General features: G+C 42.5%; 2 protein-coding genes across 6 annotated transcripts in view; both read right to left on the bottom strand.

The window, feature by feature from the left end:
* LOC308130423 (membrane-associated guanylate kinase, WW and PDZ domain-containing protein 1-like) overlaps positions 1-15,292 on the bottom strand; it is a 46,210-nt gene that overhangs the window by 21,190 nt on the left and 9,728 nt on the right. For 2 of the 5 annotated variants that reach the window (XM_080496797.1, XM_080496800.1), the window contains exons 2-12: positions 12,470-12,589; positions 9,751-9,939; positions 8,594-8,816; positions 7,887-7,969; positions 7,372-7,410; positions 5,181-5,238; positions 4,946-5,058; positions 3,972-4,007; positions 3,457-3,579; positions 2,717-2,902; positions 1,986-2,597 (exon numbers count right to left, since the gene is read on the bottom strand). In XM_080496797.1, the coding sequence (XP_080352923.1) occupies positions 1,986-2,597; positions 2,717-2,902; positions 3,457-3,579; positions 3,972-4,007; positions 4,946-5,058; positions 5,181-5,238; positions 7,372-7,410; positions 7,887-7,969; positions 8,594-8,816; positions 9,751-9,826 (1,549 nt within the window). In that variant the 5' untranslated portion in view covers positions 9,827-9,939; positions 12,470-12,589. Of the gene's footprint in view, positions 1-1,985; positions 2,598-2,716; positions 2,903-3,456; positions 3,580-3,971; positions 4,008-4,945; positions 5,059-5,180; positions 5,239-7,371; positions 7,411-7,886; positions 7,970-8,235; positions 8,273-8,593; positions 8,817-9,750; positions 9,940-12,469; positions 12,590-15,292 lie in introns of those variants that run through there. The other 3 variants (XM_080496799.1, XM_080496798.1, XM_080496801.1) reach the window with 3 other exon arrangements.
* Positions 12,420-15,292, bottom strand: part of LOC308130510 (membrane-associated guanylate kinase, WW and PDZ domain-containing protein 1-like) — a gene marked incomplete at its 3' end in the record, with an annotated part of 46,002 nt that continues 43,129 nt past the window's right edge. Inside the window, exon 3 of the mRNA XM_080496913.1 lies at positions 12,420-12,589. Coding sequence (XP_080353039.1) covers positions 12,420-12,589 — 170 coding nt within the window. The remainder of the gene's footprint in view (positions 12,590-15,292) is intronic.

The raw sequence follows: 15,292 nt of genomic DNA, 5'->3' as shown, positions 1-15,292 counted from the left end.
AAACGATCCAGTTGCATGTTGACCTTGTGCTCCATGTCCTCCCCCCAAAAAACCCACTCTGCTGACTCTGAGTCAGGCGGCGCAGATTGATGAGTCACAGACGAATAGATTAAGGCGTTTTCTCTTCTTGCTGAACTCCACCTTCCTCCTCCTCTTCTTCTTCCTCCTTTCCCTCCACTTGTGCATCTCAAAAACCAATCCTCTCACATATGCTCCTCTCTCTGAACTTCCAGAGCTGTTCAGAAAATCTCACACTCTCCCTAATCCTTTACCTCCACTTTCTCCAAACATGATCCCCGGCTCTCCCATTTTTCATCCCCTACTCTCCTCTTATCTCGCTCCTTTTAGCTCCCATAACTGTTGTTTGTGAACAATTATGTGCTGGCTGCTCGCTATCACTGCAAAGGTCACAGCATCATTCTTAGACAATACTCAAGCACAGCTCAGTCCCCTGAGCTGTTATTATGGAGCACAGCTGCAACTAATGATTATTCCCATTTTTACTGCCTTATCAGTCGCCTGCTGAATAATTTGGACGTATTTATCAATGGAAATAAAATGTTAAAAAGGGGCGCCGTCTTCATTTTCAAAAGTATTTCAAAGAATGCTGAATAGAAGCCTAATTTACTATAATTTAATGTTGCTTCGTGCCTCTTCTCACTTTATTTTCTGATCAACTAGTTTGAATCACTTTGGTTCAACATGTTGGACCCCGTCTTAGTTTTGCTGCAGGCTTTTGTTGAATGGCTAGTGTATATTATTGTGGTTACAGATGCATATATGGTACGATTTGTCTCACAAGCAGTTCAGAGAAATATAAGTGACCCTTCAGGGATTAAACATCGATTTACATTTTCTACAAACTGCATACCTACAAACGGACATATTAAAGCTTTGATGTATTTAGTGGTTTCAAACATCAGTAAATACTATAGCTTTTCACACCTTACAAACTACAGCTGAATAGCAAACTTCTGGCTGCTCCTCATCACCTGCTCATTCACCTGAACACACAATAACAACAAGCTTCTATCAGACTTCACACATGATGCCCCCCTCCCCCCACCCCCAACTGCCTCCAGGACTCCTATCACCTCCCACTCCCTTCAGTGCTCCACTTTGTACCGCTTATATACTTGTACATAATATTCTCTTTTAAACACTCATACTCAAATACACAAAGTCTGTAATGATGCTGACATTTAACCCAATGCAGGTCAGCTCATTAGAAGACATAATAGACATTGGTGCAGAACTCTGCGTGCCACTATCACACGTCTGGGTCGGGCCACTATGAACAGCAAATTAACAGTAAAGACTGGATACAAGTGAAGACCCACTGATGCCACGCAGTGTTCGTGTGGATGTTATACACTCTGGCATACAATTTGTTGACATTTCAACAACCAAACAAATCTGCACAGGGTCACTTCAGGCTAAAAGTGTAGCCTGTAGGAGGGACAACTGAGCAACAATCATAAAGAAAAAAACCCACACAAACTGTTCACACTTAGTTCCACAAGCAAACATTAAAAATCAATTAAAGTATAAAACAGTTGAATCAAAATTTGTCAATTGTTAATTTCACACAGGCCTCAGTCTCTTGTGGATTCATTCAAGTCTTTTTGGAATCAAAATACAACTTTTAAAATACCCAACACAATTATATAGGCAAGATAGTAGACTGACAAAGTGTCTGATGCACAAGCGCCTGACCTAATGTGTTTCTCCCACTCCTTCCCACTCTCATCTGCTCATCCACTGCCATGCTAACTCGTCACAACATCATCTCTCCTCGTTTCATCCCATCTCGTCCGAGCATTTTCAACCAGCCACCCACACTCTTCCTCACTTTTCTCTGGTGCTTTTTCCATCATGCCACCCTTTCTGTGCCAGCTATTCAAGCTGCTGTCTGTTCAGCAGACAATCTTTTAGTGTTTGATTTCAGCACTGTCATGTGAGAACTGAAGAGCAGTAATGCATACCTCTTTGCACGAGCATGGTAACCTCACTCCCTCTGGGACACTTGCTCAAGAGGTCTACCACCTGGTTGTGGCTCATATTCTGGACGTTTCTTTTGTTGACCTCCATCAGGATGTCCCCCTCCTTGAGGCCTCGGCATCTTGGGTAGTCCACTATCTGCTTGACTCTCTGCCCGCCTCCTGTCAGACTGTCCGCGATGGTGAAACCAAAACCCTTGTCTCCTTTCTCCATGTGGATGGTAATCAACTCGGGTTGCGTGGCTATGGACGAGGCTAGCGTCACTACGTCGCTGGTGTAGCTGTGCGAGCCGTTGGACGCCACCTCAGCCGAGGGGCTGTGTGGCCGAGGCTCCCGCATGCCGTTAAGGGGTCCGGCCTGGTTGGATGGCGAGTCAAACGTCTCCTGTCCATTGACAATGATTGGCTCTTTATCCAAAATGGCCACTGAGGTCACCAGGCTGGTATTGGGGTCATCGGGGTCAAAGGGCAGCGGGTAGCCACGGCATAAGGCCAGGTCAACCATGGATCCGATGGGGATGGACTGGAAGATCTTCACCACCTGAGCGTGGGTGTAGCCCAGCACGATCGTGTCATTCACACTCACTATCACGTCACCTGCACACAGAGAGATCGGCATTCATTTATCAAATTCGGTCCACAAAGAGATGAGAACACTGCAGTGTTGTTGTTGAATGGAAACACTGCCCCCCGCGGATGGTGTTTGTGTACTGCACCTGTCTCCATCTTGCCGTCCACAGCAGCAGGCCCGTCCAGCACCAGACTTTTGATCTGCAGGAACTCATCCGGCTCGTCGCCTCCAACTACAGTGAAGCCAAAGCCTCTGCGACTTTTCTTCAGCTTGGTGTTGATGAAGGTTCCTTTGAGCTCTGCAGGGTTTCTTGTGAAGAAAGGTTTCCCTCCTGCAGAGAACAACACCGTTCTTAGGATTATATTATCTTTGAAAGATCCAAATCCTAAATTTGTGAGGTTCAAATGTTATTTTACAGTCCCATCAGAGAACTTGGTTTGCGGCCATGGGGGGAAAAAACAACTTTAAAAATCATCAATTACACTGTATAAAGACAAAAAAACTAAATCAAGGAATTCTGTTTGAAATAATCCAGTCTTGTGAGCTGAGTTTTAAAAACTTAAAAATGACAATTTGACCACTAATTAAGCAAAGATTGAGTTTTACCACCAAAAACCCAAAATGTGAACAGCAATAAAACAGCTGATCAAATGTAGAGGCATATATGTGTTTAACAATAGGCATGTATGCAATTGCTTATCACTGCCGCATATAATACCTTTAAAATTCCAGAGAGTTAAAAAAAAAAGTTAGAAAACAATATTTTGTATCAAAAAAACCTTTCTGCTTCAATACGTTTCATTTAAAAACTGCCAGAAAACCTTTAAAGAAAGAATTATTTATATATACATTCATATATTCATGAGAGATATTCGTGGGATTTACTTTTCACTCCTGCAGGGCCTGGAGGTAGGATTGGTGGAACTTGTGGGTCCCTGTAGGTCTCCAGGTGGTTTGGAGCGTAGTTTGCCAGAGGTGCTGCTGCGGAGGAATGTTCCTCTATCCACTCTGTGCACACACCATCAAGCATAGGTTAATACACACACACACACACCCACACGCACTTACACACACTTACACACTCACACACACTCACACCATTTCTACAATTGTGAATTATTTTGACACACACATACATGCAAACATATAAACACTTAACAGCAACACAACTACAAACACAAAGCTTAAAGCAAATAATTCACATACTTTCCATCTGAATTATTTCACTGTCTCAATTCTTATCAGCTCTTCTTATGTCAGCTGTTTGTTAATTGCACATTTAAAATGTATTCAAATATATAATCCAAAACGGTATCTATCTGAGCTATAATCTGTCCAATTTTCTTTCTTTATTTGGAATAAGGCACAGTAGCACCCCCAGCCCATTGAGACAACAGCACCTATTCGTCCAGGGGGTTCCAATAAAGAGCAAACATCTGTAGAAGAGAGAGGAGTGTCAGTACTCCAGTACAACGAGAATTTAAACAAATATAGTGTCAGCTGTGTGAAACAAATACAGTGCTAATATGACAAGATGGCGTCTCCTGAATCACCCTGCATTTATGTCGTGCTCAGTTTCTATTTGATTTAAGGCTTCTTGAGTAAAGACATATAAGAAATACCATGCAGCCATGCTGTTAGGGAGCTTTGGGTTACAGCATAAGCTCATTTCATGGAGCCTTTTTTTTTAGTGAACTGACACCGATGAAAACATGCTGAGTTAATCAGCTTGTATATGGTGTACTCAGAGCTAGCTATCGATACACATATGAGAAAGAAAGGTAACCTGGTGTTATGAGAAGCTTCTTCATGTTATTATGATTTCACACAATGCCAAATGCCTTGTGATTATTTGAATTTCAAAAATGTAAGTTATGAAGCATGAAAATATGAGTTTAGATATGTGTCTGGGAATGAGCGGCCAATAAATCGACAATTAATTAAAGCAATGAGCAGCTTCACTGGTTTATTTTCTGGTACTTGGGATAAACTGAGCGGACAAATCACCTATTGTGTTTTTTATCATCATCATGCAAATGTTCACTCTGACTTGCACAACACAGTTGGAGAGTTAAAGCTAAAGTCTCTTTCTTGTCTTTTCATGATAATGCAAATTAAATGATCAAATACAAAATGGTATACAATAAATCACACAAAATAAAAACAGACACTAACAACAGATCCAGGGTTTTGGTCAGCTCTAATTTACTAAAGTCTCAGTATGAGAATCGAAATAATGTTTTTTCTTTTTGTTTGTGAGTTGTGACAGGACTTCATGACCAAAACCCTGGAAAGTCACTGGACAAACTAGAAGGACGTGACACTGACAGACATGAAGAAAGAAAGAAATGATGCCGCAGGGCAGGAAACGAACCTCGAATATACCGCTCACCTTCTGGAGGCTGCGGCTGTTGCTGCTGATCCAAGAGTTTTCGACGCCGCACCTCCACCACTGGGTTTTCATACTGAGTCTTCCTGTTTATATGACTGACAACAAGATCATGAGGACTGATTAGAAAGGTGAGAAAAATACACAAGCGGGTCTTTAGTTTGGGTAGAGGATCGTATTATTCAAACCGAGTCGCAAACACAAGATGTGACACACTTACTCTACATAGTAAACCCCGTACACTGGGTCATCTATTCTTTCCCATCCTGGAGGCAGCTCTGAAATAAAGAAGGAAGCAGCATTAAGTCACTTGATCTCGAAAATATTTGCGCTTTATTCATCCATTTTCAGCCGGTGCTGGAACAGATCTCAGCTCACTATCGATTACAACCGGGTACCAGCCAGGTTGTAACCAGATTACAACCAAATTATAGACAGATTATATTAATGTTCGTAGTGGTATAGATTTTGAAATTACTTCAATATTTGTATAGCTTTATTGTATCACTGAAATAGCTGTAGTGTACATCTTCCAAGACTTTAGAAGAAATTAAAATGCTTCTGCTACAACCTCAGGAAAGAGGCAGCATTTGGAGTCCAAACTGTCTGTTTTCAGGTAGAGGGAGCTGAAGCTGTGCCAGCAACACATACTTATCTGTCAGCAGTGTACCTGTTGATCGCTGTTAGATAACAACCTGGATCTCTTTTCCAACACCTACCAACATTTTATTAGGAGCACTTTGAGAAAAACAAAGATGATGTGGAACTTTAAGTAAATCTTCCCATAAATGCTGCTCACCACACAACACATGCATTTAACACAAGCTTATTTAATATAAAACTACAGGTGGAATTGTGGTGACAAATAGTGACAGATAGCCTGAAAAAAGACCATATATAAACACCCAACTGGGTTTGTCTTGATTGTGTGTGCACAGTCACACATCGTACAACCACCTGATGCTTCATGGGAACGGAGACCATATCTCTGACACACTCATTGCCATTAAAATGTTGGCATTTGTTCTCCCCTCCTCACTGTATCTGATTTCATGTGAAGACATTACCTCTTTGAGCTTCTGCGGGCTTCTCATGAGTCCAGTAAACACTTTTATAAGAGACTGAATTTCACAATCAATAATCACACCCTGTCTCATCTCAGCAGCCAGCAATAATAAAGGACCACAGCCAGACATCATAGTCTGTTTGACATGTAGTTCTTGCATCAATACAGTGTTGTTTACATTATTTTTGCAGATCAGACATGTATCCGCAGCTGAGTGATTTGCCAATGAGCATTAATATGCATTTTAATTTCATGTGAAGGAAATTAAAGGGCTCTGAAGTAAAAAAAAAAAAAGACACAGCATCTGGATGGAACACATAAGGAACGAAGGTCTTGCTGTAATTAACGACATATAACTAAAACTCATGGTTTCTCTCACAGTAACACATGTGGATTACAACTATGCTGCTCCGTTGTGACCTGAAATCTCGGGGAGATGATATTTGGAGAGCAAGGCAAGAGTTGTACTAAAACTAACAGCCAAAAACTTGACTTATTTTGGATGGGACATAAAACGTGATGGCCAGAATTACATAAGAATTTCATTTATCAGCTTATATCTGAAACATTAAATCTGATAAATGGTCCCTGAGGTTCTTTAGGGTTGAAGTTATAAAGCCAGTAACCTACATATAGATGAATGATTTTATAATCATAATTAAAGTAACAATAACGCACATTTTTGTAAAACAAAAAAATCTGGGCGATTTTGAAGATGTCAATTTTTGCATTTAGAGGTTTTCATCTGAGCTTATAGGAGTTAGCATAGCATAACAATATGAAGGCTCATTTGTGAAGACAACAAGTTAAAAAAAATTTAGGCATTCTGTAATTTAGGGGAAGATTGAATATGATATGTAGGAGTCACTTAACTTGAGTTTAGCAAGCTTAGCTCTGCATTTAGAACTTTGGCAGATGAGAAACACCTAATGTAGGTTGAGCAGCTTTCACTGCTGCTACACACAGCCAGGAGAACATTCTACACATGTTCCTGGGATTTAAACCCACCAGACAAAAGGTGCACATCACGTTAGACAAGAAAACAAGCAAGACAAAATATTCAGACTGAGCTTTTGTATCTGAAATCAAACCAGAGCTGAAAAGTGAACAGTAAGCCTATACTCAGCTACTGTTACATTGTACTCAATTACAAGTAGAAGTACTGTTGGATTAATGATATAGTGCAATAAGAATCAATTTGCATCTCATGATTATCTCAACGGTTCCCTTAAATTGTTGTCATTTTTCTATCAGAGCACATTACTGCCACCAGCTGTCAATGTGTGCCACCACTCAAACAAGCTGGGAGAGCTCAAACTACCAATATGATATTCTTAAAGCTTACCGAGATCACTCTCCAGATCCTCCGTATGGATTCCTTCTTCTCCACGGTGCAAGCAGAATGAAACGAAAGATAGAAAAAATGAAAGAGGATGGACAGCGGGAGGGAAGAGGGGGTGGAGGAATCGAAAGTAAATAAAGAATGGATGAAGTGACAGTCCAGAGAAAAGGAGAGCCCTTAGAAACTGATAATCACAGGGTAGAACATCCTAAAACAGTCTGAGCAGTTTGAGCTGCAGTGTGATATGTAACAGTTTTCACCACATGATGGTGCAATTCTGCAATCTCTGAATGTACAGTGCATTTTAAATTATGTCACTAAACAACATAGTTTTTATAACACGACTAATCAAGCCACAAATTTCAAGTCAACACATTTTTCAAAACTACACTGAAGTTCTCAAATATCTTGCAAAAGACATGAATTGTCACGACACATGTCTGACACCTCGAGCAACACTTAGTGTTTCGGTACCACCACACACACTTTTGCATTGTGAATCACATGCAGAAGCTCACCATCATCGTCACACTCTTCCAAAGGTCTGGAGGCTTTGTCTCGACACCGAGGATCCAACCATGATGTGGTCTTTGTGTTGTGGCTGAGAGCAAAAAAAGAAAAACAGAAGAAGAGAGACGTTCAGTCCAGGCGATCGAACCGACATACAAAAACACAGCAGGGACACATGACATGAATGCATCAAGAAGAATTAGAGAAAACGAAAAATGCATCAGCAAGTTTTCAGAGCTCAAAAGAGAAATGAAAGGAACAGAGCGACACAGACAGGATATCAACAACACCCCGACTTTTCCCCCTATTGTTAAACAAGAACATTCTGTAATTCAGTGATAGCAGAAATGAACATACAAGCTCTGAAAATACACAGCCATGTCTTGGTGGTGTGCCTTTGTCGTGCTGCAGAGAGGACAGAGAGGTGGAGGTAGTCAGGTGATCAGGATGTGATCTCCTTTTGAGATCGGGACATGGAGGGATTAACAGGAAAGCGGTAGCACCCAGTAGTCTGGGCAGGTTCTCTGGGGAGCCCTAAAAACCAAATCATCGGGGACAACAAGCCACTGGACAAACAAAAAGAATAACAGTGCAGATAAACTACACAAAACACACAACTGCAGCAAGAGCTTGGGTGGGTAATGCTTACTCTGACAGTGCCAAAGGTGTGCTGAGCAGATTAGCTTGTTAAGTACTGCAGGCTGTTGATACATACTCTATGAAGTAAAGTTCTCCGTTCTCAGTGTAGGCCATCTCCCAGTTCTCGGGCAGCGGTCCCAGCGGGTCTTCTGGGGAGACCTGCGGCTCCGCGAGGGTCTGCTGCCCGCTTTCTGCAGTGGAGGTGGCCGCATTGTTCAGACCACAGGATGGAGCATTGTCACGTGCAGGGTACGGCCGGAGGATGCCGCCACGGCTCTCGTCCTGGTCGTTAGGGTTACCTGTGCACAACAAAGGAGAGGGGAAGAGACTACGCACTAAGGATCCTGGGTAACACAACAAGCACAACACAGAACAACAGGAAAACAGAAACAAAGGCAGTTTATGTCTCATGCATGCGAGAAAGTTGTAGACACATTGGATCTGCTTTTGTACATGTTGTGCAAACTCCCAGTGCTTCCCCCTGTTCTCGTCTTGTGTCATGAAAAGAGGCACAGAAATATGCAAATTCCTTCAGCGACAGTCTTTCCCAAACTCCTCTTGACCCCCACCCATTTCATCTCTCCACCCATAAGCCTCTTTCTCTCAAAGCTAGTTATCCCAACCCCCAGTTTTGGCCACATTTCCTCCACCACTTCCGTGGGCCTTTCAGGGTTGATCAAATGCAAATTCAAGCCTCTGGCAGCCTGGCAGGGAGACACAGAGAGGGCATACATCCACAGCAAGAGAGAGAGAGAGAGAGAGAAAACATGCCAACTCCTGCACTCAAAACAGGACAGAACACCCAATATGACTAATAAAAAGGACAGCTTTGGCTTTGGATCTAATTCTATCATTTGTTTACATGCTTTCAATCCTAGTAAGACAGATCTTAATCAATGTGGAAATGCACGACAAGAAATTCAATCAGAAAGGTCCTCTCCTCAAACAGTTAATGCAGAGGGGTGAGGAAATCCAAAATCTTGTGTGGAGATTGGGTTTTCTACCCCTCCTCACAGGCAGATGGCAGTGTTTGGAAGCATCACAAAAACATGATGTAACAGCCAGACTAACGTCAGCCTACAACTCGCAAACATTCACATATTATCTCTCTTGTTCTGCATTCTCATCCGGCAGCTCGTATGTGCACAGACACTCCCGAGGAAGCGCTTGGTGGAAAGCAAACACAACACATGCAGGAGACAGGAGCCGGGAGGGAGGCAGCGGCACCCTCACCTGTAAAACTGTTGTTCATTTCCGAGGCCTGGTCGTCATCATCGTCGTCAGCAGGCACTACACGGGCGTTTTGCATGTCATTGTAAGACTTGGTGCGTGTTGGGGTGGACCAGTGGGAGTCTGCATCACTGAGAATCACTGTCCCGATGATGGGCTGCCTTGGCGGCTTGGGGGTCCCATAATAGTTACCTAGGCAACAAGAAGGACATTAGCATGCTTGAGAGAGAGATGCAGAAGGAGGGAGAAGGAGAAAGTGCGACAGCGAAACGAAGCTGGGAATAAAAAGAGGCAGATCGGGGGACAGAGCGATAGCAGCAGGATCCTCCACAGCTAATCTTACAATGAGAGTAAAAGACATGAGGCTTGATCACAATGTGACTACAAATCGTGGAAATCAGCAGCTGGTTGGGTAAAATCTGCCTCGTAGTTGAGCCTGCAGAGCCGCATTGTCTGGACCTTGAAAGCATACTGGGCAAAACAATAGATCGGCTCTCAGCACCGTGCTTGTTTTCGTCGCCTTTTCAGATTGTAATGGATGTTTATTTGTCAGTGGTACAAACAAGCTTTTGAGCGTTGTACTAATCATGAAGAAGAAAAGAGGAATCTAATCCCCAGCACATAATGGCACCGTTACATCAATAGTTTGACATATCCAATAATCCCAACTGTACTCTTGACCATCATCAGACTAAACTTCCTTTTATTTCTATTTACGCATTATTAAACTCGGTGTTTCATAGGCAATAACATAATATACAACAGTGGTGATCCTCAAAAGATCAATGTCCTGTACTCACTCCGCTTCGCACTTCATTTCTTCAAAACTTAATGATACTATGCAAGAGTTTGGCTTTTCTTAGCATCAATATTAAAAACAGTTACCATATCTTGAGCATTTTTTCCATCTGCTTCTGGGCTTCATGCTAAATTGAACAAACCAGGTGCAGGCTACAGCTTTAAACATACAACTAATATGCATCATCTCAGTCATTTTAGGACAGAAAACAAACAAAGGTAAATATCTAAACCCTTACAGGCAAAATATAACGTGGGGTGAAAAGAGTTTTTAAAATGCGCATTCAAGTACAACTCCTGTTAAACTACTTCACTAAGGTGAGTCAAACAAAGCGCTCAGGAGCCAAAAGTGGCCTGCCAGAGGCAGACGGGTTGTTTTGTTTGACATTTCACTGTATTTTGCATCATTGTGCAATGTATCTTTAAAAGTGGCATATTACTGAATTCACACTTTTTTTCCTTAAATGTTCAACTCAGATTGCGCAAGAAGATTTGAAATGGTCTTTTCATGTAGTCATTTGTCTTTGCAGTGAAACAAAGGGAAATATTTGAGTATATTGAGTTTGGGATCCCTGTCTTTATCCATTTTAATTTAAAGATTGGCAGCTGTGGCTCGGTTGTGGTTGTCTCTCAATCGGAGGGTTTGCAGGTTTGATTCCCCATCTCCTACTTTCCGCATGTTGAAGCATCCTTGATCAAGACATTGACTCCAAAATTGCCTCTTGTCCAATTCCCTGGTGAAAGGTTACCAGGGTACTCACAAAAAAATTATTGTTGACACGGCCCCAGGAATGGATGAGACATACCCAGAGTCTTGACTGCGCCTCTACATCCTGTCCAATTTTCAGATGTCAGTCTACATCCCCACCCTCATCTGTGGTCATGAACTTTGGGTCATGACAGAAACAATGAGACTGCAGACACAAATGGCTGAAATGAGTTTCATCTGCAGGGTGGTGGGCGTCACTGTTCTTGATGGGGTGAGTATCTCCGCCATTCGGGAGAGACTCCGAGTCGAGCCGCTGCTCCTCCACATTGAGGGGAGCCTGCTGAGGTGATCTGATTAGGATGCCCCCTGGTTGCCTCCCATTAGAGGTTTACCAGGCACGTCCAACTGGTTTGAGAGATCATATATCTAGTTCGGTTATGGGGCGATGTGGTGGTCTCCTTGTCGAGCTACAAGAAGTTGCAGGGGAAAGAGATATGTGGGTTTCTCTGCTCTCTATCCACACAGTGACTCAAATAATAAATGTTTTCCAACAAAATACTGAATTAATTTTAGACTTTTATGCAGATACATTGTTTTTTTCTTCATGTGATCATATTAATATTAAATTGAGGTGTCCATTGCTCCTCCAGCTGTTTGGACTCGTGTGAACAGGTATTTGACAACGTCTGCGTGAAACGGGGAACCGTGCCAACACACAGCAGAACCGGTGGAGAGCAGATTAATGCTGCACACACACACACACACACACACACACACACACACACACACACACACACACACACACACACACACACACACACACACACACACACACACACACACACACACACACACACACACACACACACACACACACACACACACACACACACACACACACACACACACACACACACACACACACACACACACACACACACACACACACACACACACACACACACACACACACACACACACGCTTGTGTCAGTATGAAACTCTGTGCCGTCCACACAGTCCTAATCAGAGTGAGAGGGACGGAAGCGGAGTGACCTGCTGTCTCCTGGATGCATCATGCACAGTCCTACAGCCTTCAAGTAGGCACGGACGCATTTGGATGCTCATCGTGTCTGTGGTGAACGAGGGCACCTGCACTAACATGAGTCACGGGAAGTGCCGCTCATCATCAATATCATTGTCATCCTCATCCTCACCTTCATACGTTCCTATTTCCAGTAGCGTGCCACTTTCCTCAAGTTCTAGAAAGTCCTCCACAGAGAGAAAGTTATAATCCACCCCTGGGACCTCACCGTCTCGAGGGGGGCGGGTTGTACCTGTAAACAAAGGGAAAAAAAATTGTGATTAATAAAGCATTAAAATGCAATCCATGCACTCACAGGTGACTGAGTGCATTAGTATTTCCCTCCAGGCACAACGTGTTCAATGTGCTTCTTTTTAAAATCAACACCAAAAGCCTATCATTAAAGTTAAAATGCAGCTGGCATCTCCACATTCATTCAGCTTTTTCAGATGATGAGAGAGTGATTGTGATTCAGCACTGTCATTGGAGAAGAACGGCTTGTTGAGTGGCTGCAAATATTATGTTAGGAAATTAAATCACAGCTCGCATCTTGAGCTGTGTGTGTCTCCCTCTCTGTCTCCATCCCTCTCTCTCACTCTCTGAACATTTTTTTTGCTGGCCTGCTAAGCCAGGGGGTAAAGTAAAGGTCACCTTTAGCCATATACTTATCCTTACACTGCTGTTAATCTATTCATTTCCTTCAGGTGAGACTCCTATAGGGAAATTCAATGCGATGATACTGTTCAACAATTTGTTACAGCTGCATTGTTTCTCTTATGACTGCATTGCTGTGGAGCTACACTCCCCGCATCGATGATGTGATTGCTTTTTGACTGGAGTCCATTCAGTTTGAGACGTAGAAAACAGAGCTTGCCTCTGTTGTATAGTGAAACCAGAGAACATGCGAGACAAGGAAACTGTTTCACGTGGAGAGTTTTGCACACTATCAGTCTGATCATAAACCCTTCGGCTTCAAACCACCTTCAACATTTTCCTTTTTGCCCTGAGTTTGCTCCCCTTGTGGAGTTAATGATTGGTGGTTTGTGGGGTTTTACTTTGAGGAGGGACCTCTCTGCAGGAGGACGCCGACACCAGACAATAGAAACCGGGGCTATTGTGTCTCTGTCCTTACAAAAGAGAAGATGAGCGACCAGATGGTTGATGGAAGTTGTAACCCATCTGTGACCAGGACAGGAGCGCCGACACACACGCACGCACGCACGCACACACACACGCACACCATCTGAAAACACCTTACTGGGTCTGTGTTTTATATGCTTCTTTCACAATTTGAAACAGTCTGTTTCACATCAAATAAAGCATCACACAATGATGTGGTTTGATGAGTCTTCGTTTTTGTCATCCAACATGTCATCAAATCACTCGACCACAACTCACTCGAGATCATCCAACAAGAGTAAAACTAAAAAGACTCACGATGGCCATTTGGACGTCATTTGCGCATTTCATGACTAAATCAAACGTTAGTCTGTTAAAATATGCCATTCTATACTTGCTATATTAATGCAGGAGTTAGTTGTTTTGTAAACAACTTCCCATCATCACTACTCTCTATTCATAAGAAAAGTATTTTATGTGGAAGCGTTTATAGTACACAAGACACACTATTATGCACACTCATACTCCATCCTTCAAGCTACACCCCGCTCACACACAATTTATTACACAAAGTCCTTAAAAAACAAAACCCTCATCATCATGTTTCTTCCAGCAATTTCTTTAAGGACATAAATTCCAGACAACTTTGAAAGGAGGGGGAAACATTTCTGAGACAAGATTTGCGCAAGAAATAAAATCCTTCACATGAGGGAAATAAGTTCCAAATGTAGCTGCCCGTTTATAACAACGTCACACCAGCAGCCAAGTGCTGCTTTGTATTCACCTGTGTGGAGGAGGAGGAGATGAAAGCGAAACTGTCTGGGAGTTTGAGTCATCGGACTGGGTGGTCCCTTGGTGGGAGATGGTGTTCCTGAGGTGAGCTCTAATGACTGATGAATGGATCTGTTATTCCCGGCTATTCCCCACAGTGCAGTGCCCTGATAGTCTGACTAGCTCGGCTCTGCCAATATCATTAAATATTCAAGCTTTTGTTACATCATCATCACACATTTAATATAGAACAACAGTGTCTCTGAACATTTTGGGATTGTAACCTTCCAATAACGTTCAGGCTGGCCTATAATAAAAAAATATCATCCAACTTGATGCATTCAATAAAGTCACAGCCAGGGATCCATCTACTAAAGGTCAGTCAAATCAAACTCAAGAGAAGATCAGTGCTAATTTACATGGAGTTAAAATCACCTCTTTACACCATGTCGGTTTTGTTATTGTCGGCACAATGCTGCTGCATCAAATGATGGAACAAACAACTTTTGGGGGAATCGACAATAATCTGTAAAACAATCTGCCTCAGAAACACACATCCAGAGTCAGACACTGATCATTCAATCATAACAATATAAAATGCGTTCAGCACCATCTATTCGCTCAAAATGAAATACAAACAAACTGACTTGAACAAATACTGTGCAGCAAGATGCTTGGAAACTATCCGAGTGCCACATACAAGTGCTTCACTTCAACAATCATTGACAACACCTGAAAATCAAAAGGCTGATTTTGTAAAGTTTTTGTAGGTCTGATTTCCTGATGTGGGCCACTGCTGGATTTGTAGGCGATAGGCGAAGTTAATCACACAGAGATTTGGCTTCTAATCAGTCATAACTACCATCACATATTTGTTGTCATGTGACATGATTCTCCTACAAACGGTGCGTCCTGTGTTTTGGTTGTTCTTACTGGGTCTCTCTCTCTCTCAGCTCTGCCATCCCAGTAACCAGGCCCAAAGGTGGAACAGATAAACATGAGCACTCAGTGCAACTCAAAGTAACACTTGTTGTCTTATGAAACAACAACACAGTTGTTCCCTTCA

This window comes from Blennius ocellaris, assembly GCF_963422515.1.
Source record: "Blennius ocellaris genome assembly, chromosome: 5".
Classification (NCBI taxonomy): Eukaryota; Metazoa; Chordata; class Actinopteri; order Blenniiformes; family Blenniidae; genus Blennius; species Blennius ocellaris.
The sequence above is the reverse complement of the archived record's forward strand: the minus strand, read 5'-3'. Positions and strand labels throughout refer to the sequence as shown.